The 27,387-nt window shown below is 37.8% G+C and overlaps 1 protein-coding gene across 9 annotated transcripts in view; it reads left to right on the forward strand.

Annotated features, from left to right (window-relative positions):
• Window positions 1-27,387, forward strand: part of CPLANE1 (ciliogenesis and planar polarity effector complex subunit 1) — a 107,909-nt gene that overhangs the window by 29,973 nt on the left and 50,549 nt on the right. For 7 of the 9 annotated variants that reach the window (XM_061393698.1, XM_061393696.1, XM_061393700.1 and 4 more), the window contains 16 exons: window positions 1,350-1,514; window positions 7,832-7,970; window positions 8,654-8,763; window positions 8,923-9,081; window positions 9,181-9,289; window positions 11,040-11,340; window positions 12,812-13,721; window positions 14,622-14,770; window positions 15,362-15,525; window positions 16,026-16,117; window positions 17,313-17,395; window positions 18,456-18,533; window positions 20,304-20,496; window positions 23,390-23,683; window positions 23,868-24,638; window positions 26,057-26,223. In XM_061393698.1, coding sequence (XP_061249682.1) covers window positions 1,350-1,514; window positions 7,832-7,970; window positions 8,654-8,763; window positions 8,923-9,081; window positions 9,181-9,289; window positions 11,040-11,340; window positions 12,812-13,721; window positions 14,622-14,770; window positions 15,362-15,525; window positions 16,026-16,117; window positions 17,313-17,395; window positions 18,456-18,533; window positions 20,304-20,496; window positions 23,390-23,683; window positions 23,868-24,638; window positions 26,057-26,223 — 3,884 coding nt within the window. The remainder of the gene's footprint in view (window positions 1-1,349; window positions 1,515-7,831; window positions 7,971-8,653; window positions 8,764-8,922; window positions 9,082-9,180; window positions 9,290-11,039; window positions 11,341-12,811; window positions 13,722-14,621; window positions 14,771-15,361; window positions 15,526-16,025; window positions 16,118-17,312; window positions 17,396-18,455; window positions 18,534-20,303; window positions 20,497-23,389; window positions 23,684-23,867; window positions 24,639-26,056; window positions 26,224-27,387) is intronic. The other 2 variants (XM_061393705.1, XM_061393699.1) reach the window with 1 other exon arrangement.

Here is a 27,387-nt window from a genome sequence, read left to right on the forward strand (position 1 = left end):
TGCACATGGAAGGAATAAGTAATCCATGGTATTTCTCAGTAATTCCTCTTTCCTCTCATGTCTGAGTCTTTAGTATATTGGTTTAGGGATTAGAAATAACATTTAATATATTTCTGGATATGCTGTGCTGATACTTGTTTGAGTACTAGCAATCCTTAGTAGTACTTCGTTTTATTATTTTTTATTAAAATAAGCCAGAATGGTAGGATTTCTCTTAAATGTCACTCTGTACCAATTAGAACCCCTGGGATTGAAAGTAACAGAAAACTTGGTAAGTATTGACTGGCATAATTGAGAAGCCCAGTTATGTTTCCAAAGACTTGGGCTCTTTCTCCCTAGTTTGTTTTCTATCAGCTTCAGTTTAAGGCTGGCTCCCTTTGTGGGAGCCGGATGACTACCAGCAGCTTCTCAGGATACCTTGTCCATGCTCAAAGGGAGTGGGAAGGGGAGAGAGAAAAGCAGTAAATGTATTTCTCTCCCAGCATCCAAACAGGAGTACTGAGAGTTACTCTTGCGAGACCCATCAAGGTCACTGGCCAGTCCTGGAATCACACACCTTGGCTAGGGCTAAATGCACAGTGTTGCTTGGCAATTGATTAGGGCCTTCCCTGGCAGCTGGGGACATAGGAACAGCTCTCCCTGAATCATTTAGCTGTGTAAAAAAGGGGCAGATCCCCCCCCCCCCCCCGCCAAAATAACTGAGTATTTTTAAGAAATGGCAATGGTAGAAAAATGTTAGGGAAGCAAATGTTCATAATATTTGCATTATCTCATTTCTGGAAAATTAATCTGTAATCATGTGTTGAATCAACAAACATTTATTGGATCCCACCACATGTTGGATTTTGTGCAGTAGATGACAAGGCCTTTGCTCTTGACTAGTCTCAACAGTGTGGGAAACAGATACATAAATTAGCAAGAATAAATCAGTAAAAGCTACAATGAAAATCTGAGCAAATTGCCATAATACCACAGAATGGAAGAGTTTCACAGAAGAGGTGACACTGAAATATAATTGGATTTTTCTAGGCAGAGGAAGGGAAGAGGCATTCTTTTTGAAAGGAAAGATCTCTGTAATGTTCCCCCAGTAAAGTCAGGGATGGTGGGCTTTGACTATTATAACTGAAGGCTTGGGATTAGAATTGATTTATCCCTTTACACTGAGGTGAGACGGGTGTTTCCTTGACCCTGGAAATAGCTATAGTTAATCTCTGAGGCCATGCCTCAAAACTTTCTTTGTGAATCTCCAGGAATAGTCTAGTTTGAGAAGCACTATCTTTATTTTTACTGTAACATTTTAAGTTTCTGTTTTCCTGGCTACTGATTTTTTTTCTTTTTTCTTTTTTTAGGAAGATGGTGATGATCTTCTTTTAAAAGCTGAAAAAGATAATCGCCAAAAGGTGTCTGGAATCCTTCAGCGTATTCTCTTGCTTTTCCGGGCAGCTCGGTGTTCTTTTCCTGTAGCACAGTGGTACATCTTGCAGTTGAGATGGGCAAGAAAAGTCATGCAAAAGGTGTGGAAATGTCTTAGTCACTTGTGTGCTATTGCAATAGGAAAGAACCTTCTGTATTCTGTTATGAGTTAATCACTATAGGGATGTTGCCTATAGCTTAAATTATACATAATGGCCTATCTCTGGTAACCTTGCTTCCCTGGTCATGAGCATTAAGCTAAAATACCTTTGTTTAGTTCATGGGAAACATCCTGACCAGGCCTACCTGTGAATAACCACGGGAAGGGAGAAATTAACACATGCTCTCCAGAGGCTGATGGGAACAGTAAGTGTTTGATTTTATTCCCTTTCCTTTTAGTACAAAAGGAGCCTGGATTCTAACTCAGGCAAGATGGTTCTTTGAGGCACAAGCCCACCGTCTTCTCGGTTTGCTGGCTTTCTAAATAAAGTCGTCGTTCCTTGCCGCAACAACTCATCTGTCAATTTTTGTCCTGTTGTGAGGCAAGCAGTACAAGCTTAGACTTGGTAACACTGTGGTAAACAATTTAAAGGGCTTCCCAGGTGATGCTTGTGGTAAAGAACCCGCCTGCTAGTGCAGGAGACTTTAGAGACTCAGGTTCGATCCCTGTGTTGGGAAGATCCCCCTGGAGGAGGGCATGGCAACCCCCTCTAATATTCGTCTGTGGAGAATCCCAAGAGGAGCTTGGCAGGCTACAGTCTACAGGGTCACACAGAGTCAGACACAACTGAAGCGACTTGGCATGAACAATTTAAATATACTAATACTTATTAGTATTTATAATTGTGATATTTTTCCAAGGAGTCCTGCCCCATAAATCCATAAATTTCAGACTTGCTTACCGTATGAAATCTGGACAGACCAAGTTTCTGCTGAAAGATAAGGACTCTGAACTGGAGCTCTATGTTAGCTCTTCCCTGTCTGACGATAGGAAGTATAATCTAGTCGGTTAGTTCCAGGAAATTTCAGTTACTTTTTTTTTTTTCCAATTACTTTTCTCCCCCACCATCATTAAAGATTTAAATTCAGTTCAGGGATTATCCCACTTCTTCCCGAGATGATCTCTCTGTTCTCTGGGGGCCTCTGTGGGGTCAAACCATGGAAAGTTAGTTCTCGGCTAAGTGTTTCTTTGCAGTAGGCTCCACCAGTCAGTCTCTCCCTTCCTGTCTTCTGAGGTGTGCAGTTCACTTTGATTTGGGGGCTATTGTCGTCTTCTACACTGAGTTCAGCTGAGATGTAGCTGCCTTCTTATCTGATGTGCAGCCAGATGGGACGTCTACTTCTGTGTTCCTTATCCAGATCCAGTTCTTTTGTAGGCCAGTCATCTGTCTCTGTAAAATGTAGAAATAAATATTATTAGCCCCAAATACCTTAAATTTTGCTGTTGGTTAAATTACTAAATGTACCAAGAGTTTATGGCTTCTTTTCTAGTAGAAACCCTAAGAGACCCTGAGAAGTTTATCAAGTTTTTAAAAATTATCCTGTTTTTAGAGAGAAATATTTGTGAAAGTTCAGTTTTTAAGTATATTTACTAAGAAAGGCAAAGCGTTTAATGAAAGATTGTTTTTGATAGTTTTAAGATCTGTTGAGCCTGAGTGTTTGTTATAGGAAACTTTATTTTTTATAGCAAACTTAAGTTGCTTACTGTAGAAAACTGTTTAAAGTTCTAAGTTATGTTATGTTTGGTCTTACAAACTTCTGAGAATAATCTCACTTAACCTAGTTTTAATGAACTTAACTAGCAGATAAAGACTATAGATTCTCTTAAAATTAGCCACTCTGCTGAAGATATTCTTCCTTGTGAAGATCTTTACAAGTAATCAGCTAACTGTATAAGGTTAAAGCATAGTACAAGTAGTAGGCAGAATTCTAAAGATAGCTGCAAGATTCCTGTCTTCTGGCTATTCAAACATAAATCTAGATACTGATTTAATTTGGCTTGAGGGATTTTTCAGATGGTATTAATAAGCTGATTTTAAAATAGAGACATTATCCTGGTTTATCTTGATGGACCCAGTGTAATCAGATAACCTCTTAGAAGCAAAAAAGAGAGGCGGAGGAGTCAGTCAGTGAAAGGTGGAAAAGGAAGATGGGAGAAAAGCCGCGCAAGGGAAGATTAGAAGAGTGACGAGGACTCATTTCAGCCTTGCTGGCTTTGAAGAGGGCCAATATCCAAGGAATAAACTCAGCTTTTGGAAACTTCTCATAGTCTCCCTGCCTGTAGCCAGCAGGGAGATGGGGGACCTGAGTCCTGTAACCACATAGAACAGAATTCTGCAAACAACCTAAAAGAGCCTAGAAATAAAGTTGGCTCAGATGGTAAAGTGTCTGCCTGCAGTACAGGAGACCTGGGTTCGATCCCTGGGTTGGGAAGATCCCCTGGAGAAGGAAATGGCAACCCACTCCCGTACTCTTGCCTGGAAAATTCCATGGACTGAGAGGCTCCTCAGAGCCTGGTAGGCTATAGTCCATGGGGTTGCAAAGAGTCAGACACGACTGAGCGACTTCACTTTCACTTTCACTTAGAACATCTGACTAGAGATCTCTTCAAGACGATTGGAGATACCAAGGGAACATTTCTTGCAAGGGTGGGCACAGTGAAGGACAGAAGTGACAAGGACCTAACAGAAGCAGAAGAGATTAAGAAAAGGTCGCAAGAATACACAGAAGAACTGTACAATAAAGGTCTTAATGAACTGATAACCACGATGGTGTGGTCATTCACTTAGAGCCAGTGAATGTGTGAAGTCAAGTGGGCCTTAGGAAGCATTATTATGAACAAAGCTAGTGGAGGTAATGGAATTCCAACTGAGTTATTTCAAATCCTAAAAGAGGATGCTGTTAAAGTGCCACACTCAATGTATCACCAAATTTGGAAAACTCAGCAGTGGCTTCAGGAGAAGGTCAGTTTTCATTCCATTCCCAAAGAAGGGCAATACTGAAGAATGTTCAAACTATTGTACAATTGCACTCATCTCACATGCTAGCAAAGTAATGCTCAAAATCCTCCAAGCTAGGCTTCAGTAGTACGTGAACTGAGAACTTCCACATGTTCAAGCTGGAATTAGAAAAGGCAGAGGAACCAGAGATCAAATTGCCAGCATTCATTGGATCATACAAAAGGCAAGGGAATTCGAGAAAAATATTTAGTTCTGCCTTGTTGGCTACGCAAAAGCCTTTGACTATGTGGGTCACAGTAAACTGTGGAAAACTTAGAGATGGGAATACCAGACCACCCTGCCTGTCTCCTGAAAAACCTGTATACAGATCAAGAAGCAACAGAACCAGACATAGAACAACGGACTGGTTTAAAATTGGGAAAGGAGTACGTCAAGGCTGTATATTGTCTTCCTGCTTATTTAACTTATATGCAGAGTACATCATGCAAAATGCCAGGCTGGATGAATCACAAGCTAGAATAAAGATTTCCAGGAGAAATATCAGTGGTATGAGATGATACCACTCTAATATAGAAAGCAAAGAGCCTCAATGAAGGTGAAAGAGGAGAGTGAAGTAGCTGGCTTAAAACTCAACATTCAAAAAACTAAGATCATGGTATCCAGTCCTAGCATTTCATGGCAAATAGAAGGGGAAGAAGTGAAAACAGTGACAGATTTTATTTTGGGGGGCTCCTAAAGCACTGTGAATGGTGACTGTAGCCATGAAATTAAAAGATGCTTGCTCTTTGGAAGGAAAGCTGTGATAAACTTAGAGTATTGAAAAGCAGAGACATCTCTTTGCCAACAATCCTCCATACAGTCAAAGTTTTTCCCAGAGTTTTTCCCATACTAATGTCATGTATGGATATGAGAGTCGGACCAAAAAGAAGGCTGAGTGCTGAAAAATTGATGCTTTCGAATTGTGGTGCCAGAGAAGACTCTTGAGAGTCCCTTGGACAGCAAGGAGATCAAACCAGTCAATCCTAAAGGAAATCAACTCTGAATATTCATTGGAAGGACTGATGCTGAAGTTGAAGCTCCAGTACATTGGCCACCTGACATGAAGAGCCAGATCATTGGAAAAGACCCTGATGCTGGGAAAGGTTGAGGGCAGGAAGAGAGGAGGGTGACAGAGGATGCAGTGTTTGGATGGTATCACTCACTCGGTGGACATGAGTTTGAGCAAACCCTGGGATGTAGTGGAGGACAGGGAAGCCTGGTGTGCTGCAGTCCATGGGGTTGCAAAGAGCCAGACACGACTTAGCGATGGAACAAGCACAACATAACCTCTGAGAAGGGAGGCAGTCCTGCTGTTACTTTGGCCTTGTGAGACTCAGCAGAGAACCCGCGGAGCTTTTTGTAGACTTCTGATCCACCAAAACGGTGAGATAGTAAATTGGTGTTGGTTTCAGCCACAAAATTTCTGATAATTTGTTAGGGCCATAATAGAAAACTAATATAGTCCAAAGTCTTTATTTTAGCTGATTTTACCAATTTAAAATTGATATGCAGTTTGTATTCCATAAAGTTAACCTTTTAAACATGTACACTCCCTTGGTTTTTAGTATATTCACAGAGTTGTGCAACCATCACCACTGTTTAATTCCAGAATATTTTCATCACCTCAAAAAAGAAACACATTAGTACGAATTTCCAGCTTCCTTTTCTTCCCCCCCAGCAACCGTTAATCTGTTGTCTCTATGAATTGGCCTATTGTGATATTTTATATATATAAAATCATACAATACATGTCCTTTTGTGACTGGCTTCTTTCACGTAGCTTAATGGTTTTAAGATTCATCAATATTGTAGTGTCAATTAGTACTTTATTCCTTTTTGTGGCTGAGTAAGATTCCATTGTATGGATATATAACATTTTGTTTTATCGGTTCATCCATTGATGGATACTTGGATTGCTTCCACTTTGGCTATTATGATAATGCTGCTATGAACGTTTATGTGTAAGTTTTGGTATAGACACATGTTTTTCATCCATGGATCAAAGTTTACCCATAATTTCAAGGATATAGGTAGCCAGAAGGTACAGATGAAACGTAGAGAAATCTGGAATTGCACACACTGTTGCTGCTGTGCTGTGCTGTACTCGGTTGTGTCTGACTGTGATCTCATGGACTGCAGCCCACCAGCCTCCTCCGCCCATGGAATTTTCCAGGCAAGAATACTGGAATGGGTTGCCATTTCCTACTGTGGGAGATCTCCCCAACCCAGGGCTCAAACCTGCATCTCTTGCATCTCCTGTGTTGTTAGGCAGTTTCTTTACTACTGACCTACCTGGAAAGATGGAATTGTATATGCTGTTCCAAGTCTTTTCTCACTGCAGAAGAATGTGTCCTGGCCTTTGTTTAACACCATGACACAGAAGGGAGCTATTTCAGTTATTTAACATCTCCTTTTTATATCTTTTTAATTATATAGCTTGTCTTTTTCATGGTGTCAGAATCCATAAATCTGTATATTCTAAATTTATTTCTAATAACCAGCCTAGACATGCTTAGCATGCTTACAAGGGGACTTGACTAGATTACGTCTTTCTGCAAGTGAACAGTAGAGGGAGAAAATAGATTACAAGCCTGCTGCTAACTCTTTTCTTCCCAGGTTTATGTGTCTCAGATCCTTTTTGTTTTATTCTGTCAGTTTCCTTTGGCTTTTTTTTTTCCCCAGATTTGTTAGACTCGGGAATTATTTCTGAACCATACTTTGGATTTGTCTGTTATCTTTTCATTTAGCATCATTTAACGTGTTCCTGTTTCCTTTTATTTCTTACAAGCCAGTAATTAATCTCTCCTCATAAAGGTAGCCAGTTTTGATTAGACTCAGGTGCACATCTTAGAGTTCAGTCCTTCAGTAGTGGTGCTGTGTGCTCCCCTGTTGCAGCGTATCGTGTGGCACCTGTGTCTTTTTTCTTTCACTTCTCAGGACAGTGAGATGAATCGGTGAGTCTGGCTCATGTTCCATGCATTGTCCATCAACATTTTACCTAATTTGGCATCTACTGATCCTTTCTAGAGTTATTATTTTATCAGGAGTTGCCATATGAAAATATACTTTTTTTCTGCACATAGATACTTAAATTTATTTTCTTTATTATTTCTTTGGGGAAAGCCAGGATAAATAGCATTAAGTTCTTTTCATACAAAACTTCTTAGGTAAAAACTGAATGACGAGAGAGGTTAATTTGGTTAGAACTTTCTTTTAAGATTTGGCCAGTGAACCTGTTGAGTTTGCCCACTAAGTTGTGTAAGTGTGAGTGGCTTCCGTGTTACTTTCTTACGTAGTATAGGAGCAATGCGGTGTTTTCCATTCTTTATGGTTTATCTTTCATGTCTTGTTTGTTATATAATTTCCTTAGAAACTGACTGCTATAACTGGTAATTAACATATTCTGTCTGTCTTTACAGATTCGCATGAAAGGGTCCCTTCCTTCATTGAGTCCTTTCCCTGAGTCGTTACTTAATTACTGTAAAGGAGGTGTAGCATTCTTTCGACCTGGAGCAGCTGGAGACCGGAAGCTTGATGAAGCGTCCATTAAAGCAATAGGTTTGTCCAGAATGAACTTCTTGCTTGGAAATTTGGCCTAAATATTAATAATGATATATTTTGCATTTGATTTTGGGACGTTTCCATGTAATGGAATACTATACTGATAAGGAAAAGAATGTGTGTGTATGTTGCCACCATGGAAATATATCCAGGATACATTATTTGGGGTGGTGGGGGGAAGAGGGATAGTTGCAAAACTGTATAGATAGTATAATTTTGTATATTTTTGTGTACTTGTATTACTTTTGATAAAAAATTGTTTTGTATTGGAAATTATATTTCTAGTATTGAAAAATTTTAAACTTAAACGCCTATCAATAAATGATTTTTCAAATAAAAACAATACAATATGAAGTAGAGCTATATGTATTGACTTTGAAAAATATCCACAACATACTATAAGTTTAAAGCAAGTAAACTACTAGTAAATAGAGTAGTTTTTATACTGTATACTGTTTTTAATATTTTCATGTAACTGACATGTATGAAACATTCCGTAATAATATGTGTAAAAATTCTGTAAGGATCTCCACAACTTTTATACAAAGGATTGAGGGTGAGCATGTTTCTTTTATAATCAACAATATAAAAACATTTATTTTGGAACAAGCCAGCAAAGGTGAAGTTTTGTAATGTATATGCTCAAACACCCTTCTCTCGTATTTCCATTCTTGATTTAGGTTGCTTCAGAGAGCTTTGTGCTTTGTGTTGGATGCTGCATGTCCGTGATAAGTTATCCTGTAGTTGCAGGCAATATCAGAAGGCAAGAGAAAATGTGGAGGAAAAAAAGGTATTAACTGCACAAGAGTAAGAAAAATGCATAAATATTACTTGGGAAATTATTGCTTGATAGAATATTTTACTGTTTGTTACTACATTCCATTAAATCATTGAATCATTATAGTCTGTGTAAAGCGAAAAGCAAATGATCCTTTCAATATCCATATAGGACCTTGAAGCGAAGTTTGACCCCTGTCTGGTTGAGCACTGTCTCAGTGCGGTGGAATGGGCTTACAGAATGTTGCCCTTCTCTCGGTTTTCTAATATTGAAGAGCTTATTCAGGATCTGATTTTGAGCCTCATTGCAGAACTGCCACCAATCAGAAAGGTAGGTGAAAAAATTAAATCAGAAACTTTAAAGAATTTTGATTTTGTTTTAATTAAGAATGATGTTGCTTATAAAACTCATTTTAAAATTTTTCTGAAGGTAGCAGAAATTTTTGTGAAGGCATTTCCCAATCCTGAGGACATAAGAGTTTCTTTAAGAGAAAAATATCACTCTCTTCAGCAGAGACTCAGACACTGTGTTGTGAAAGGTAATTTTTGTCATTTCTTAGGCATCTGATAAATTGCTGAAGATTTTCATTTTGTTTTGAAAGCATTTATTTTTTCATGCTTATGTTTTTATGCATTTCTCTTTTGAGATGAAGAGTATGAGAAGGCAAAAGTACTTCCTCATTACACTATCACCAATTCTGTTGTTTTAGAATCATGCAAAACTAAGTTCATGTCATGCCTGTCAGTAGCTGTGTGACCATAGGCAAGTTGCTCAGCATCTCTGAGCCTCTTTTCCTTATTTGTAAAATGAGTATATTAATACCTGTGTTATGAATGTATATTGAAAGAGGATTAAGCAAGATAAAATATATAAAATGAGTATATAATGTTTTGTGTGTATATATATATATAAAATGCAGATATTTTATTGAAAACTAGTTTTTTCCTTTTAACAGTTATTTATGCTTCTAATTTACAGTTATTTGCATTCAAGATGACCTTTGGAAAAATTTTTATTGTAGAAAAGTATAAACAATATCAAATTTAATGTTTTTAAATGTGCAGTTCAATGGCATTAAGCACAGGCACACCTTGGGGATATTACACCTTTGGTTCCAGACCACCTGAATAAAGTGAATAGTGCAGTAAAGCAAGTCACATTTATATTTTTGGTCCTAGTGTGTATAAAAGTTATGTTGACAGTGTACTGTAGTCTATTAAGTGTGCCCTAGAAAAAGACAATACTAATGTAAAACTTTAATTAAAAAGCACCTTATTACTAACTAAAACATGCTAACCATTATCTGAGTCATAATCATAATTGTGAATCATAATCTTTTTGCAATAGTAATGTTAAAGATCACTGATCACAGATCACCATAACAAATATCATCATAATGAAAAAGTTTGAAATACTGTGAGAACTAGCAAAATGTGACACAGAGACATGAAGTGAGTAAATGCTGTTGGAAAAATTCTGCCAGTAGACTTGCTTGATGAAGGATCTCCCCAAACCTTTACCTACAATTTTTTACAAATTACAGTATCTGTGAAGTACAATAAATGAGCTATTTCTGTAAATTCATAATATGTGGACATTTTTAAAGAATTCAAATTGCTCTCTGTAGAACTATAGTCATTTAAGTCTAGTAACATCCTATGCTTGGGCATTGCATTAGTGTACTTAAACTCTATTTGTGATTTATATTTTTAAGACATTTTTGAAATCTCTAAAATGTCCTGTTTATGTATTAATGATACTTAAAAGTTTTCTGTAGGCAGTCTTGAAAAACTCCCTTTCCTGTGGTTTCTTGTTGTATGGTTTATGGTTTAGTCGCTAAGGCTAAGTCGCATCTGACTGTTGCAATTCCATAGACCTGTTCTTGTTACCTGAAGTCAAATAGGTGTTTTTGTTCTTTGGATAAAAATGTACTTATTTTCTCTTGTTTGCTACTGTGCGGGAATGAGAAAAATGTTACTGATTCTTTTTATAATTATCTGATTTTTGAAATAAATTACTTCTAACATTTTCATTTTCCAGGGCATACTTTTTTGTGGAGTCCCATTTATTCTTCTTTAATGGACTTTTTCTAGCTTCTGAAGTTCTACCTTAAAATTATGGATCATAACTTTCTAACAAATATTGAAGGAGGCATGATCTATAAGACTGTGAAACTAAGCCCTCAGTTAGATTTCATGTTCCCAGCAGGGGACCAGAGTTGGATCCCCTTATGTCTTGAGTTGAAATATTTTAATGAACTTTAAGGCCTTTTGTTCTTTTCTTTCTAGGTTCCCAAACAGAGGAGATGATGTCTGTTATCATGCATTCTATCCATAAAGTGAGGGTGAAGGCTCTAAAACGTGTGCAGAGAAATATAGGTTCTTTTGAAATGAATATATGGGAGCCAGTTGAAGAAGAAAAGCCAGCTGAGGTTGCAGGTTCTGACAGGTTTTCCTTGGGAACGAGTCTGAGCCGGAGCACACTCACAGAACTGGGCAGTTCTCTGGCCCACAGTGATGCAGATACGGCCGATACCCTCTCAGAAGCTTTGTCAGCTGAAGAAAAAAGCAGGACACATTTCTGTCAAAGGTACAATTGAGATCTTTAAGTAGAAAGCATTCACTTCCTTTGGGAGAAAACAGTATTTTCATGCAACTGCTGACCTGACTTCTACTTCCAGCAACCTCACTGACTGTATTATTAACAATGAATGATAAGTGCCATACTCAGAGGAATGTCAGAAGTGTAAAATGAGACCTTACATTTGAAAATCCACTTAAAGTATTACTGAGATACTAAACGATTTTGCCATCTGAAGGTATAAAATGAGTAGATGAAATTCTAGAGTTTACTGGAGGACTTTTTGTTCTTTTAGTAATCTTAGACCTAAATAGTTTAGAGTTATTTGGTTAGCTGTATTGTTTTTAGGGGCTTCCCTGGTGGCTCAGTCAGTAAAGGATCTGCCTGCAATGCAGGAGTCTTGGGTTTGATTCCTGGGTTGGGAAGATCCCCTGGAGCAGGAAATGGCAACCCACTCCATTGTTCTTATGGTTTTCGTGGCAAGAATTTGTACATCCTTTTTTTTTTTTTAAACACATTCATCTTTGAAGCTTGTCTATAAATTGTCAAGAAATTCTTGCTTATCATTTTAACCTCTTTTACTTTGATTTAAACAGATTTTTTTCCTTTATAATTCCAGTATCTACAATGCAATTTATCCTTCTCATGACTTAAGAGCTATATAGTCAATCTTATCTTGTTTAGGTGAAATGGTGTCTACTTCAAACATCTGCTTAGACGGTAGCTAGAAGTAACACGAATGGTGTGCTTGCTCCAGCAGACAGCTGCAGTGTTAGCACAGGAACACCTCGGAGGCTGCTTGCTATGCAGTCTTAATAAGAAGAGATACAGTGGGTTCAGCCCAGGTGCCTAACTGGAACCTTTATTTATTTTATTGAGGGAACTAGGGATTTGTGGTCTCCCTAAGAACTATGTTGAAAAGAAACAGATTTAAGAGTAATTATGGTTAGGTGCCTGCCCAACAGGTTTCATAGCAGCAGAAAGTGTTTAGAAAAAAATACCTGGCTTTTGTGTGCTAAAGAATCCTGAAGGCAGTCCTCCTTGCTCATCACACAGGGAAGCTGAAAGGGACAGATGCAAGAGAGAAACTGGAAACCGTAGACTAAGATGTGTATTGGTGGCTTGTGATTGTTACTGATTTTGTATTCCTAAATTCTGACCTGTTAGAGGACCTTTTTTTTTTTTTTTTGCCCAGAAAAAGTCTTTTTTTTAATAGTGAAATTTCCTTGAACACATTTTAGTCTTTTTTAATATCAGATTTCTCTTTTGATATTACTGTTATATTTTTTGGAGTCTGAATGTTCGGTTCTAACAAGTGTTTAGAGATCATTTAGTCCAGCTCCCTCGTTTACAAGACAGGTAGTCAAGGCATTAAAAAATGATAGGTATGACTTAAACAGTGGAGAGAGTCTTTATTGTCAATCAGTTTTAGTGATTAAATGATCTTTAATTTGTCTTTTCAAACTTAACCTTGCTACAGAAGTGCCCCAAATCACATGGAATTAACATTGACTGGTAAGCCCAAAGGTAAAAAGAAAATATATAATCAAAAGGAAAACCCTAAAAGAAAAGAAGATTGTGAAAAGTTATTACAAAATGCACTTCCTGTAATAGGTGTTTGGGAATTTGAACGTGACGATGACGAATATATTAAATTCCTTGAACTCTTCTTGAGTTATGTTCTTGAAAGAGACCTACTTGGTTCCAAGGATGCTGGCATTCCATTTCTAACTAGTTTTTCTGGACATCTTAGAGAACGTGAACTTAATTCTTTACTTTTTGATGTACATACAACATTAAAACGACGTCACAGCAGAACCAAAAGCCAGAATGTGTTCAGAGCCGGCTCCTGCTTTGTTGTTGCTCCTGAGTCAGATGAGTGTGAAAAATCAGAAAACCAGTCACTTTCAGCTTCCGTACTAGCTAATCAAGGGATCAGGCATTTTTCCGAGAACCCTCTGAATGAAGTCAATAAAAATGAAGGGAAGAGTGGGTTGTTCGGTTTAAAACAGAAGTCAGTTTATAGAATACCAGATGACAATGCAGAGAAAACTTTAATACAGAGACTGTCAAACCATAGTGTGTGCATTCCCCAATCCACTGAAACTAGAAGATGCGCTTTCAAAGCAATTCAGTGCAGTGATATTAACCCGCAAGAAGATCTTCCTGTAGCACTAAATAACACATGTGGCAGTACAAGAAGGCTTCTGGAATGGATGATAAGATGGTCTGATAAAAGGCTGCTCTGCGACTCTGGACTCACCGGGCCGTCCTGTGAGTATAGTCCTGTCATTCGTGTAAAGACCTCGACAGCCGCCGTTCTTACGTCACTTTGGCTTTTGGAACAACCCTATTTTGCTACATATGAGGCAAAAAATGCCATCGTTAAGGTAAATGCTTGAATTGCTTATGATTAGATACAAATTAGAATTCTTATTTTAGATTGAAACTATATTTGTACTTCCCTACCTAATAAAGAATCAATAAGCAACAGAACTGATGATAATGCTAATTATAGTCTTTACCACCTAATTTTTTAAAGTAGTTCCTTTAATTCTTCGGAGAGGGCAATGGTACCCCACTCCAGTATTCTTGCCTGGAGAATCCCAGGGACGGAGGAGCCTGGTGGGCTGCCGTCTATGGGGTCGCGCAGAGTTGGACACGACTGAAGTGACAGCAGTAGCAGTAGCAGTTTAATTCTTAGAAATGATTTATTAAGGTTAAAGTATTTTCAGAGAGGCTGTGAGATTTTGAGGTTCCATGTGTGTTTATAAAAAAGAAAAAGAAGGAGTTTCGTGGTGAACTAGTGGTTAGAATTTGGCACTGTCCATGGCATGGCCCACACTTCCATCCCTGTTCAAGGAACTGAGATTCTGCAAGCTGTATGGCATGGCCAGAATAAAAAGAGAGATAATTTTAAGTGATATTACAAGTGGTTATTACATTTATATTATTACTAAATGTCTTTATAATAGTAAAGAAAGTGAAAGCAACTTTACATTTTTATTTCTGTTGTCCTATGACCTGAAAACATTGGTGATTTACCTTTCAAGTTTGTAAGGCTGATCTCTTTTGAATACTCAAGGTAGTCAAGCTTGTTTTTCTAGGTGGAATAATGAGTTAGCCATTGCTTTAGCATCAGAACTGAGTATGAGAAATGCAATGAATACTCGATAAATGAGTAAGAGACTTACTCAGAAGTTCTGTAGAAAGTATTAATAATCTAAAAATATAATGAAAAGTAAGGGATTCAGTAATGAATATTAAGTACTATAAATGGTTTGTTTTAGGTGCTAGAGAATAATTCCCCTGGGCCTCAGAATGGACCCAGTATAGAGAGTGATTGTAAAACAGATGCTGGCTGTTCTGTTGCAGTATCCGCTCAAGGTGGGACTGAGGAAATAAATGATCAAAGTGAATCCTGTCAAAGTATCTGGAAGTAAGTTGCTGATTATAGGTACCTTGTTTGATGATGTTTGGTCTTGAAGGAGACTTGAACCCTTGAAAGTTACGGAAACAAGCATTTCTTTAAACTAGAGAAGCAGCAAGGAGTGCTTTCTGAAATATTTTAATAATACGTTACAAATTTTGTTTCTTTCCATGTTTAGCATATATCTTCTGAGACAGGAGCAAATTCATCCCAAGAGATTCCTTTATTATGTTCATTGACTTCCTGTGTTTTTATTTAATATGTAGCACTATGAGGAATATATCCTTGAATACTAAAGCTGAAGGCTTGGTAGCAGGAAGATTCCTTTATGGGAATGGGAAATTTAGATAAGCTGAAATTATTCTAATCTGAGTAAATAAAAATGGGATATTCAGTTATTCATTGAACCTTTTTAAATTCATTTTTTATTCTTCATTTTAACCTTTTATTGATATTCTGCTATGTGCCATATGTGGTTAAAACAAAGACCTCATAAGTATGAAAGCTTAGTTTGTTTTTCAATTAACTGAATCTGTTGAAAGCAAACTCTTTGTTCCCAAGTATGAGTTACAATTTTAGCTGCTTCATTTTTGTCAATAGAATGCCAACAGATGTAAAAAATCCTGAAATAAAAGGAACCAAAGATGAGATTATTTCTGTCACTGATGACACTGAAAAAGAATTTGTAGATATCGATGAGGCTCTTATAGAAGTAGAAGCATTTACACAGGAGGAAATGGATGTATACCCATCAGACCATGAAGGTCAGTTTATTTAGCTAATCTTTTTGTTTGACCTTACTGATTTGATAGAGTGAATGATTAAGAGATAACTTAGTCTTATATCTAAATTGGCATGTTTATAAAATAGCCTAAATCCAATTGTTTAAAGAGAATTTCATATTTTTGAAATGTTAAGCATATTAACTCGTAACCTGAGTTTGGAGTCTTTTGCCTTGCTGTGTTATTTTGAGTCTCTTCATTTCTGTGAACCAATCCTGTGAACCTTTCCTTGGCAGGCTTCTTTAAAACAGCAACTCTCAGAGCTTTATATGGAATTATACACACTGATATAAGCCCTCTCAAGGTGTATCTGGACTCACTTGGTGAAGAGGGTTTGTCTCTAGGTGTTAAAAAATATTTTTGTAAGGAGGATAGGAAATGTTTCTGCCATCATGTTTCCTGTAATATTCCTGAACCTTCTGAAAAGTAAATTGATTAACTTTCAAAAGGTCTGTGTTTTCTTTCCTCTTGTTTCCCCATAGAGGATGCCAAAATATTTGCCAAAGAACCTGTTGAAAGTCCCAATATTGCCATTTACATGCAGATGCAGACCTTACCACAGCACTTAGAAAAGGTAAGTGTGTAAATATGGATTGTTGTTGTTTTTTAGTTGCTCAGTTGTGTCTGACTCTTTTGTGACCCTGTGGACTGCAGCCCACCAGGCTCAACCATCCATGGAATTTCCCAGGCAAGAATACTGGAATGGGTTGCCATTTCCTTCTCCAGGGGATCTTCCCAACCCAGGGATTGAACTCGTGTCTCCTGTGTTGGCAGACAGATTCTTTACCACTGAGTCACTGGGAAGTCTTCGTAAATATAAAGTTACTCAAATCATACTATGGTAACACTGTAGTGTTTTTATTCAGTATACCCAACCAAGGCTATTGTCTCTTAAAAGTATACTGTGAATCGTAAAGTATAGCCATGCAGCATTTTTCTTTCACAGAAATTGTGTTACTAGTAAGATCTAATACTTTCAGGCAATGAAGTGTTAATTTCATAAATTGCTGTAGTAAATTAATTTAGCCAAGAGTGCTGCAAGTGTTCCTTATTCAAAATGTAGAAGTTCATCAGTAGTGTGCAGCTTTTGCACATATATGCACTTTCATGTATTATTTGTTTTCTCAAAACACTATACACTAGATTTCCAGGTAAGACAAAGACATTTCTAATTATTGAAACAATTCCTTTAAGAGAGATTAGTGGTTTTTTTTTTTCTTCCCTCATTTTCTAGTTGTTTTCACAGTGTACAGTTGGCCCTTAAACAACATGGCATTTAGGGGCTTTGACCCCCCCCTGCAGTCAAGAGCGCACGTCCAGCCGTCCCTTAGTGTTCACAGAGGATTGGTTCCTGGGCCTGGTGTGGATTCAGCCAACCCCCAGATTGTGTAGTAATGTATTTATTGGAAAAAACGAATCTGCACATCAGTGTACCTACGCAGTGCAAACCCGAGTTGTTCAAAGTTCCGTTGTACTTAGGTAGTAATGTGTGTGTAATTTACAGATATGTCATAAATACATTGTAAATGATTTCTAGTGGCATCATTTGTCTTTGCAGTTTCATACACTCAGCAGCTTGAGGTGCTGGGCTTGAGGATCACAGGATGAAGATCTGGTCAGAGCAGGGCCGGGAGGACACTTCAGTGTTTGCTTTCTCACTTGTTTTCAGACTGTTTTTGTTCAGGCTAGTGGCTAATGTGAAACCCAAGATACCACAGACAACAATACCTGTTTCCCCTCTTTTCTTTTTTGGGTACTATTAATTTTAGCAGCATTCCACAGGAGAGGCTCAGTGTCCAAGGGAAGAACCACGGGAGACGTGTATGGAGGAAGAATCGACTGAACAGAAGGGGTAAGGGGGACAAGTCGGGGGGGCTTTCAGGGCTCACCTGGGATGCACGTGATGAAGAGGAGTCTTTTTCCTCATAATTGACAGTATGTGTTTTACAGTGATACTGTGTTCCTGGTGAAATGGTAACTTCAGTTTAATAGCAGTGGTAATGATGATTTTTAGTAAATGTTATACTTCTCAATTTTGTTAGAGTGAGGTAAATAATAACATCTAAAATACCTTTTGTTCTCCTATCACTATCAGTCTTAAAATATAGCTAGAAATACCCAGAGTTTATTCACCTGCTAATTAAGGCCCTCCCTGTCCCTACTAGTTTCATTTTTATTGGGTAAAAGTAAAGAATCATATTAGTCATAACATATGCGTATGATCTTTCACTATTGTGGTATGATCATTGTACACTGTCTGCAGGGCTTCAGTGGACACATACTCTGCTTGCTAGCTTATTATTGCTTCAAGGATAGCTGAAGACAAATTTTCATATGTTGCAGTTTGGGCATGATTTCTTAATTGTTGGGATTTTTGAAGTTTTGAATTTTTAGGATTATTTTGACTAAGGAAGGCAACTCAGTTAAATTCTCTTTCTCTTATGTACAAATTTTGTTCAGGCCGTCTGTGAATAATTAATAAAAGAATATATTTAATGTCCTGTGTCTTTACAAGTGATATAAATGTTTCTATTAATAAAAAACTAGTCATTGCAGTTTCAGATGTGATAATGGGCTCTGTAGTGTTCTGAGCAAAGTGTCTACTTCTTCCCAGGTAAAGTTTGAGGTCCCAGCTAACTTCATTTCCACTCATTTTGGATTATATTATTTCTGTTGTCAAACATTTAATAATGTTCAAGTCATGTATTAAAGCCATCCAGACAAATTCTTTGCTTTTATTTGAATCTCTTACTATTGCTATGGAGACAAATGTAAATAGATTGTAATTATGAGCTAAGCATTACAGAGGATTAGAGGATGTTTAGACTCTTAGATGGCTGAGCCTTAGATCACCTGTATCTTAGATAATGTGAAGAGTATCTTCCTAATTGATTATTAATCTTTAATTACAGTATGATCGAAGCCTCTACAGATCTTGAACACATCATTCCTCATTCGTTTTGTGTAGATACAAATTCAGAAGTTTCTAGGTAAGCATTTTTGCATACTGTACCATTCTGATATAATTACAAATAGAAAAGAGAAAAAAACTTTGCCTGCTGTACCATTTTGAAACAGTTACTAAACATCTTGACCAAAAACTTAAGTAAAATGAAATCAACACTACGCTTTGAAAGATCAAAATAGGTATCCATTTCTGACAACTTTACGTTTCTCATTGAAAGATTTTCCTGTAACAGTTGTGTTTTAAAGATATGCAGGAACTATTTTAGAACAAGTCTCTTCCGAAAAAGAGAAGTCATGGGTATGTTATTGAAAGAGGTAGTTCTTGCTCATGTTCAGCCTTCAGCAGATTTCTCATGAAATATCAAATGCCTTTAATTCTCTCAGAGAATAGTTATCCAGTTCTATCTTTTGAATTTCTTTTCCAATGGTTGGAGTGTATAAATGGTGTTGAAATCAGAGAATGATACAGCATAAATTTGCTTTAGAAAAATTCTCCATAATTAAAGTTTATCTCCTTGCTATTTATTAAAAAGCAATGGCCAATAAAGTTGTGTTAAAACAGGCAAGTAAGTTGTAATGTCTGTTCTTCATGGATCTCCCAAATAGAATTCTGTTATCGAGCACATGCTTAATAAAAAGGCTCATATTATTGCTGGAAGGGAATGAGTGTAAATCCAAATAAATCTAAACATAGTTTAATATGTTATTTTCTTTTTAGAGACAGTGATCAGTTCATTTGGACATGATATTACCTGCTCCCTACATTGATTTACTTATAAAACATTGAATACCTCTTGTGTTTTAAGGAATCATCCTCAAATAATCATTTTATTAAAACAAAAACTTACTTTGACTTTTCATTTTTATTTCTAAATAAGCATTTTTTGTTAGGATGTAGTTATTACTGTGAACTCTCTGATTTGTTTGGAAATGAAATATTCACAATACTATTGGTTCACATTTATTGAAGAACAGCAGGAGTTTGCCCTACCCATGTTAGAATTAAACATATTTTTAGAAATACATTTATCTATTTTTGGCTGTGCTGGTTCTTCGTTGCTGTGCGAACTTTCCTCTAGGTGCAGCAAGTGGGGGCTAGTCTTTGGTTGTGACGCTCAGGCTTCGCATTGCGCTGACTTCACAGGCTCTAGGGCACGTGCGCTTGAAAGTTGTGTTTCCCAGGCTCTCGAGCACAGGCTCGATGGATGTGGCACACGGGCACAGTTGCTCCATGGCATGTGGGCTCTTCCTGGGTCAGGGTTCGAACCTGTGTCTCCTGCATTGGCAAGTGGATTCTTTACCACTGAGCCACCAGGGAAGCCCAGAATTAAACGTATTTCTTAACCCATACTTTCCACAGTTTTCTTTAAATCCACTTTGGATCTTTAAATTTAATCCAAGAGATATATTCCTAAGTCAAATGACATCGTCTGTCCAGCTAATCAGAACGATTGCACAGGTCTCAAACTCAGGTGCCTACAGGGACCCGGCAAGTAAAATAAATGTGTGAGCTGTCCTGGGCATTGTACCACCACAGGGCGGGGCCGTGGCTGGCTAGACATCACATGTCCCTTAGTTACAGCATTCGGATGAACAGCTCTGCTGATGACAAATGTATCTGGGGGCTGAGGGATACAGTGAGATAGGCTTTAGGGTTTAAATTTCCTGAAAACTTCCAGAAAGCTTTTAAAGTAGAATAAAACAAGTAGGATCAAAATACTCAGCTCATAAACACCTAATGTGGTTTTTTTTCTTGATTAACGTGTGCTTTTTATTTATATGCTTCCACATAGTACTCCAGTCTCTGCATGTAAAGATAAATCTTCCTTAGCTCCACCTTTGGCATCAAATGGAGTCACAGTGGCTTCACAAACACCTGGACCAACAGCTCAGCCAACCCAGAGAAATGAACCCAGGGCTCAGTTATCACAGTCTTCCGATTCTGTTAGGCAGATGCTCCAAGATGAAATGTTTAAATTAGTTCAGGTAAGCACATCTCCGTTTAACCAAGCAAGTCACACATGGTATATACATTAGGTTTTAAAATACGAACAAACTTCCGGAATCTGACGAGTTAAAATTAAATCACAGGGTTTCCCTGCTTTGGGCGCTTTTCCTTTGTTATTCAGAAGTCCTAATTCTAGGGCCTAGAGTCTCCACTGTGTTCCCTACTTTTCCTGATGACTTCTTTTTTCTGAGCTCTTGGGAATCCAGAGCTGCTGACAAAAGTGAGGTGGCTGAGCAGACCAGCCAACCCCTGCTCAAAGTTATCTGAAGCTTATTTTCTGACACAGCCTGTCACGTCATATTTGGCTTGAAATTGTCACCTGCATTTAAAGTGTTGTTCACTTTGCCTTCCGTCATCTTTTTCTCATCTGGTATCCTTTTCTCTCTCTCCCAACAATTTTAAAATTATTTCCCTTTCCCTTTTCTGTTGTATTCCTTATACATTAATTCCCCTCACGTCTTTTCTTTTCTTCATGTATTCTACATTCACTTTCATACCTTTCTGTGTGATGCAGTGTATCATTTCTGTACTGGCAATTCTGGGCGCTAATTTTCTCTTTGAATTTATGGGCCCCAATAACAGACGTTTTCAGCATGCTCCACCATCCCATGGAACTTCTTGAAACTGATTTTATTCTTATTCTTCTGAGTCTCTTATTTCCCTTTTCTTTTTAGTAGCATCACCTATTTTACCAGGTTAAAGTTTAATTTTTTGTTTCTGATTTTCACATACTATTTTTTATTTATTGCCCAAACTGCATGTGGAATCTTAGATCCCTGACCAGAGCTTGAACCCATGCCCCCTGCAGTGGAAGCACAGAGCCCCAACCACTGGACTGCCAGCAAGTCCCCTGCTTAAAGTTTTAGAGGCATTTGTCAAACTTGTTTTCTGGATTACCTAGAGTCTTTGCTGGTCACTGCCCTGTATATTTAACAAATTCTCGAGGTAATTCTGATACACACAAAAGATTAAGAGTCACTGTCTTAGAGAATCATCTTTCCCTCTTTCACTGTGCATGTTCAGTGTTTTCTTCATTCTTTGGCCTACGTCGTATGTCTATTTCTTTTTCTTTTTCTTTTGGTTTTACCAGTTTATTGCTACCAACCCGCCTCCCTCCATCCTCCTCATGTGTGAGTGCTCAGTCATGTAACCCCATAGACTGCAGCCCGCCAGGCTTCTCTGTCCGTGCATTTTTCCAAGGAAGAATACTGGAGTGGGTTGCCATTTCCTTCTCCATATTTGCTATTTCTGTAACTGTCACCAACCTTAGATTCTTAGAACTTCATACTTCTATTGTCTTAAATATGCATTTCTGAGATCTTCTCCAGATACTGTTCTAATACTGTTACTTTTCTGTTCTAAAAATCTTCAATGAATTTCAGGTACGGATTTATATACTCTATGATATCAATCGTGTGTTAAAATACAAAGAGTAAAAGGAGACATGCTAAAAATATTAATACTAGTTATCTTTGGGACTAGGATTATGTGTCATTTTTTATTTTCTTTCTTATGCTTTTTTTATAATAAGCATGTATTTCTTTTATAATTGAAGGGAACCTCCATTTTTTTATTAAATTTGTTTTTAATTGAAGGGTAATTGCTTTACAATATTGTATTGGTTTCTGTCATACATCAACATGAATCAGCCATGGATGTACCTATGTCTCCTCCCTCTTGAACCTCCCACCCCATTCCACGCCCCTAGGTTGTTACAGAGCCTGGGTTTGAGTTCCCTGGTCATACAGCAAATTCCCATTGGCTATCTAGTTTACTTATGGTAATGTATATATTTCCGTGTTACTCTCTCCATTCATCCCACCCTCTCTTTCCTCCCCCAACTGCCCCATGTCTATAAGTCTGGGGAACCTAAATTAAAAAAAAAAAAAAAGGCCTGTAGGGTTTCCTTCTTGGCTTGTTTTATAAAGTACAGCTTTTCTCTTCCCTCTTTTCCCACCATACTCTCCCAAGTCCAGTGGTTCTCAGAGTGTGGGCTCTGAACCCTTAGCATCAGCATCACTTAGATATTTGACACACAGGTTGTCAGGCCCCCATCCCAGACCGATTGGAATCAAACTCTGGGGATGGTGCTCATCAAAGAGTGCAAGTCCTCAGATGACGCTGATGCATGCTGCAGCTGGGGAACCACTATGCTAGCCTCTCTTCTCATTAGCTGTAAATTTCCTGCTCCATCCAAGCCAGTGTGTGTACTAGTGATCCGAAAGCTTTTCTGCACATTGAAGTCACCTCATCATCCTAAAAACTACTCATCCTGGCTCACATCCCCCGGATGCTCTGATTTTATTGGCATGGGGTGAGACCTGGCCATGGGGCTTTTTTAACTGCTCCTCAAGTGATTCCATTGTGCGAGGTTTGTCAAGCATTATGCATACCTTTGCCTTTCACTCGAATAGCCCTTTCACAGGAATTCCTTACTCTGCACCTGTTTCCTGATCTCTACTTTTTTCATTCGTGAAAACCTGTTCACACACCCATTTAGGAATTCTTCTTTAATTATCCTCACCCACAAAATAAATAAAAATTAAAAAAATTTAGGCAGTCTAGTTGTCCTCACCTGCTCCATCAGCTCACTCCTTTATGATCCCTGGGATATTTATGTAAACTGCTTCACAGATGGTCTCAAGTCGCATTATGAGTTCATAGTCCTAGCTGACTCCTTGAAGACAGGAAGCTATTCTTCTTTTCCTTTTTTTTTAGATCTCTCCCAGCTATGCTTCATACTCAGCACTTATGGTTGTGACAGATACTAAGATGGAAGTATGACTATTTTGGAATACTCAGATAATTGTTGCTTCTTTGGGTCTTTTCATTAGAGTTTAAGATGTTTCTATAATTTTTATTTTATTCTAGCTGCAACAGATTAACTTCATGAGCCTAATGCAAATAGTAGGATCATCCTTTGCTAACCTCCCAGATATGCATCAACTTCTACAACAGTCCCAGTCTGTGCATTTGGTGGGAAGCCAAGGATCAAACCCCACGAGAGGGAGTAATGATGTTGGAGACACCAGTAGAAATCTGAAGGAGAGATTTTTCATTAAACCACAACCCATGGGAGAGTGTGCCAGAGAGCCTGGCAAGAACATCCCACACTGCCATAAAGAAATTGTGCAATCCAATGAAAACAGTAATGGAAACTTCGAGGTAATGCATTTTAAAATACCACTGAAGTTTTCCTCATAGTTTCAGTGGTTAGTTATTTGAATAAATGAGTTATTTAGTAGTTATTATATTCTGCCCACTCTAAAACATATTGAACAGTATTTACAAAATAAGGAGTTTGTAATATATTTTAAAGTTACATCATAGTTTTTCCTTTCTCTTCCAGAATGTTCCACACGGGAGTGTTCCTTTTTGTCAATCAGAAGGTCAGCCCCAGAACAGAGGACTAACTCCAGCATCTCACAGCTTACCAACCACTTCTTTGTCTCCAGTCCCTGCTGGAAACACTCACCTCCACCTTTTGTCCACATCTTCTGCCATTCCAAAGACACCTAGACTTATCCCCACTGCAAATACTTCCAGACCTAGTGATGGTTTCCCTTTGCTTCAATTTCAGCCCAAGCCTGAATTTAAGCCCATTTCCTTCCACACAGAAAGAGTTCCTCAAGTTCCCTTCAGTCCTCTGCCACAGCCTAGAGAGGCTTGGGGATTATCTGATTTCTTACAGCCTCCTTTGCCAAAGACAGCAATGGCCACTACTTCAGTGTCCCATTTGAATCTGAGCCAGTATAATACTGAGGCCATGAAAAAAGCAGTTGAGCCGAAAAAATGGGCAGAAACAATACTTAAAGAAATCCCAAAGCACATGAACTTGGATCAGTGTGTTGGACAAGAAAACCTGACACCTCAACAGGACTCTACAACATTTATGAAACCAGAAAAAATTTTTGATGTTAAACCAGGACCTTTTGAGATATCTTCTCAGAATTCCTCTGGACTTCCTTTATTGCACCTGCAACTTAAACCTCCTTACATGTTTTCTTCTGCCTCAAGAGTATCCGTTACAATTCCACCAATACCTATTAGAACCATGGCAGAAGAAAGAAAATGCCCAAGATTATCACTACTTCATTCATGTCTAGGCCCAGAAAATATGGTAATGATTTTTGCAGAGTGTTGCAAAAGCACATTCCTGCATTTTTCATAGCACAAATGTATACTCAGTGAAAAGTTCTAACACATTTATTTTTCAAAAAATAATGCTTTTGTTATTGGAAATAGTATACAGATTTGATTTAAAATAATAATTGGATATCTTAAAGGTTTTAGGGCTTCCCAGGTAGCACTAGTGGTAAAGAACCTGCCTGCCAATGCAGGAGACATAAGACACATGGGTTTGATCCCTGGGTCGGGAAGATCCCCTGGAGAAGGAAATGGCAACCCACTCCAGTATTCTTGCCTAGAGAATTCCACGGACAGAGGAGCCTGGTGGGCTACAGTCCATGAGATCGCAGAGTTGGACACTGGTGAAGCAATTAAGCACGCACAGAGGTTTTAGGTCTTTCTTGTACATCAGTACCAGAGTTTTCTAGACTCTTTCATAGATAAGTCTGAGATCCTGCTCAGAGAAGAAATAAGTAAAATAATATGACCAGTATTCTTATTTATACATGTAGGGGAGTGTATGTATGAGTGTGTTTCTGTCTAGAGTGAGAGAGAGCATTGTTTGAGGTTCCTAGCAATTGTAATATGATTTCCTTCAAATCTATTACAGGTTAAAATTGTTAAATAGACCCAGATCTGTAAGTAGTTTTACTTATTAAAAAAATGTTTCTTTTTTTAAATACTTAAAAAACACAAAGATTAAATCTTTATAAACCCACCAAGTCCTGTTTAAAGTTGTAACCTTTGATTAATGAGATTCAGACTGTTCGGATTCTACTTCTGTTAAGTCAGTATAGTTGAGTGATTCATTCTCTGGTACCCTTCTAAGATTCTAAAATGGCAGTGGGAAAAGAAGTGGTCATTCCTTAGAAAAAATAGTTATCATGCCTCCTTTTCTTCTGAACATATTATGAACAAAAGGAAAGAATTGAAGGAGTAGAGAAGTATATGTTTTTGGAAGGTTTTAAAGACTTTTTTTAAAAATTAGAATAGTATAATAAACCCCCAAGTTATACCATCACCCAGCAACAGTTGTTACCAACGTATCGCTTATTTGTTCCATCCATAATCTCCACCCCTGTGCATCATCCCAGTTCCAAAGAATTTTAAACCCAAGCTAGGCATTATTTAACTTAATTTGTAATTGGAAGAAGATTCTTAATATGAAAAAGAAATTAAGAAAATGAGGACTTCTAGAAAGATTTCTGATTCAGTAGAAAGTTTCAGAAATGATTTCTAAAATCATTTATACGTTAAGATCTGGACACTTCTCGTACTTGTTAACTCTGACATGTTCTGTCACTTGTACATCTTAGTTTAAACAAACTTTTCTCTCAGTTTTTATTAACATGTTGTCTAATTGACATGTTTGTAATTTTAAATTACTGTCCTTTTGTTTCTCTTCTATAGTACCAAAAACCACAACTTATTCCACGTGAAAACCTCATTGCATTTAAACAAAGGCAACAGAACTTGACACATAATTTCTTTGAACAAGGTGATCCTGGACATCTCCAGCTTCTGAAGGTCAAAATAGAATCATCTGAATTGAGACAAGGGAAGGACAGTAGAAAAAGGCAAGTTTTAAGTGAAATTTTATTTGAGCATATACCTGCAAACATACCGACAAGTTTATTATTAGTGACAACAATACAGTTAAATAGATGGAAATTATCTGGTTCAACCTCTCAGCCTATGCACAATTGCATATTCAGTTTCCTTGTCAAGTATCATGCATTTGAATACATCTTGTGATGAGAAAAATTCCTATAATGTGAGAGACAAATACTAGTATTTTTTACATGCTAGCTGGGAGGGATTGGGGGCAGGAGGAGAAGGGGACGACAGAGGATGAGATGACTGGATGGCATCACTGACTCGATGGATGTGAGTCTGAGTGAACTCCGGGAGTTGGTGATGGACAGGGAGACCTGGCGTGCTGTAATTCATGGGGTTGCAAAGAGTCGGACATGACTGAGCGACTGAACTGAACTGAAGGAATTCTTTCCTGGCATTCAGTAGGCTGGAGGTTTCTTTTACCTTTTTCTTTAATAGGATGGGCAGTCATCTTTTGCAGCAAATATTTGGTATCATGAAATATTCTATATACTATTCAATACACTGACATAACGTTTATTGTTATTCATCTTACCATACAGACTTATACAGAGCACAGTGGTGTGAATTGTTTGAGGGCACTAAGAAATGTGCATGTGAAAAGCAAGGCCGTGACTTTTCATGAAGAGCATATATAGTGTTTCATTCATAATGGATGTTCAAGACATGTATTCATGGTGGATTTTTACTTAGTATAGAAATTTTTAAAATTTCATGTTTATCAGGCCCTAAAATCTACTACCAGTGCTCTCTTTCCAGATGGTTCTTTCCTTCCATATTTTCTAAGTAAACCCTCTTCAAAGTAAGTTTTCCCTGTAGCTTTTTGGGCCTTCGTTTCTCCTCCCTGGGGTTCCCTCCTTGGAGCCTGAGTTTGCCTGACTTCTTTAAATAGGTCAATGGTGGTATCTAATAGGGTTTCCAGGGCCAGCTTCAAATCTGCAAAAAAGAGGATTTGAAAATTACCTGAAATGTGTAACTCTAACCTGAGTTTCCCATGACTAACAAATAAGTCAGTTCAGTAGTAGAGGAACTAGAAATAACTTTCTTGTGTCCCTGACTTTTGCTTGTATTTATTCTAGCAGAATATCTTGCTAATTTAATTAAATGCCACTGAAAATAATCTA

The sequence above is a fragment of the Bos javanicus genome, chromosome 20, assembly GCF_032452875.1.
Source record: "Bos javanicus breed banteng chromosome 20, ARS-OSU_banteng_1.0, whole genome shotgun sequence".
In the NCBI taxonomy this organism is placed as follows: Eukaryota; Metazoa; Chordata; class Mammalia; order Artiodactyla; family Bovidae; genus Bos; species Bos javanicus.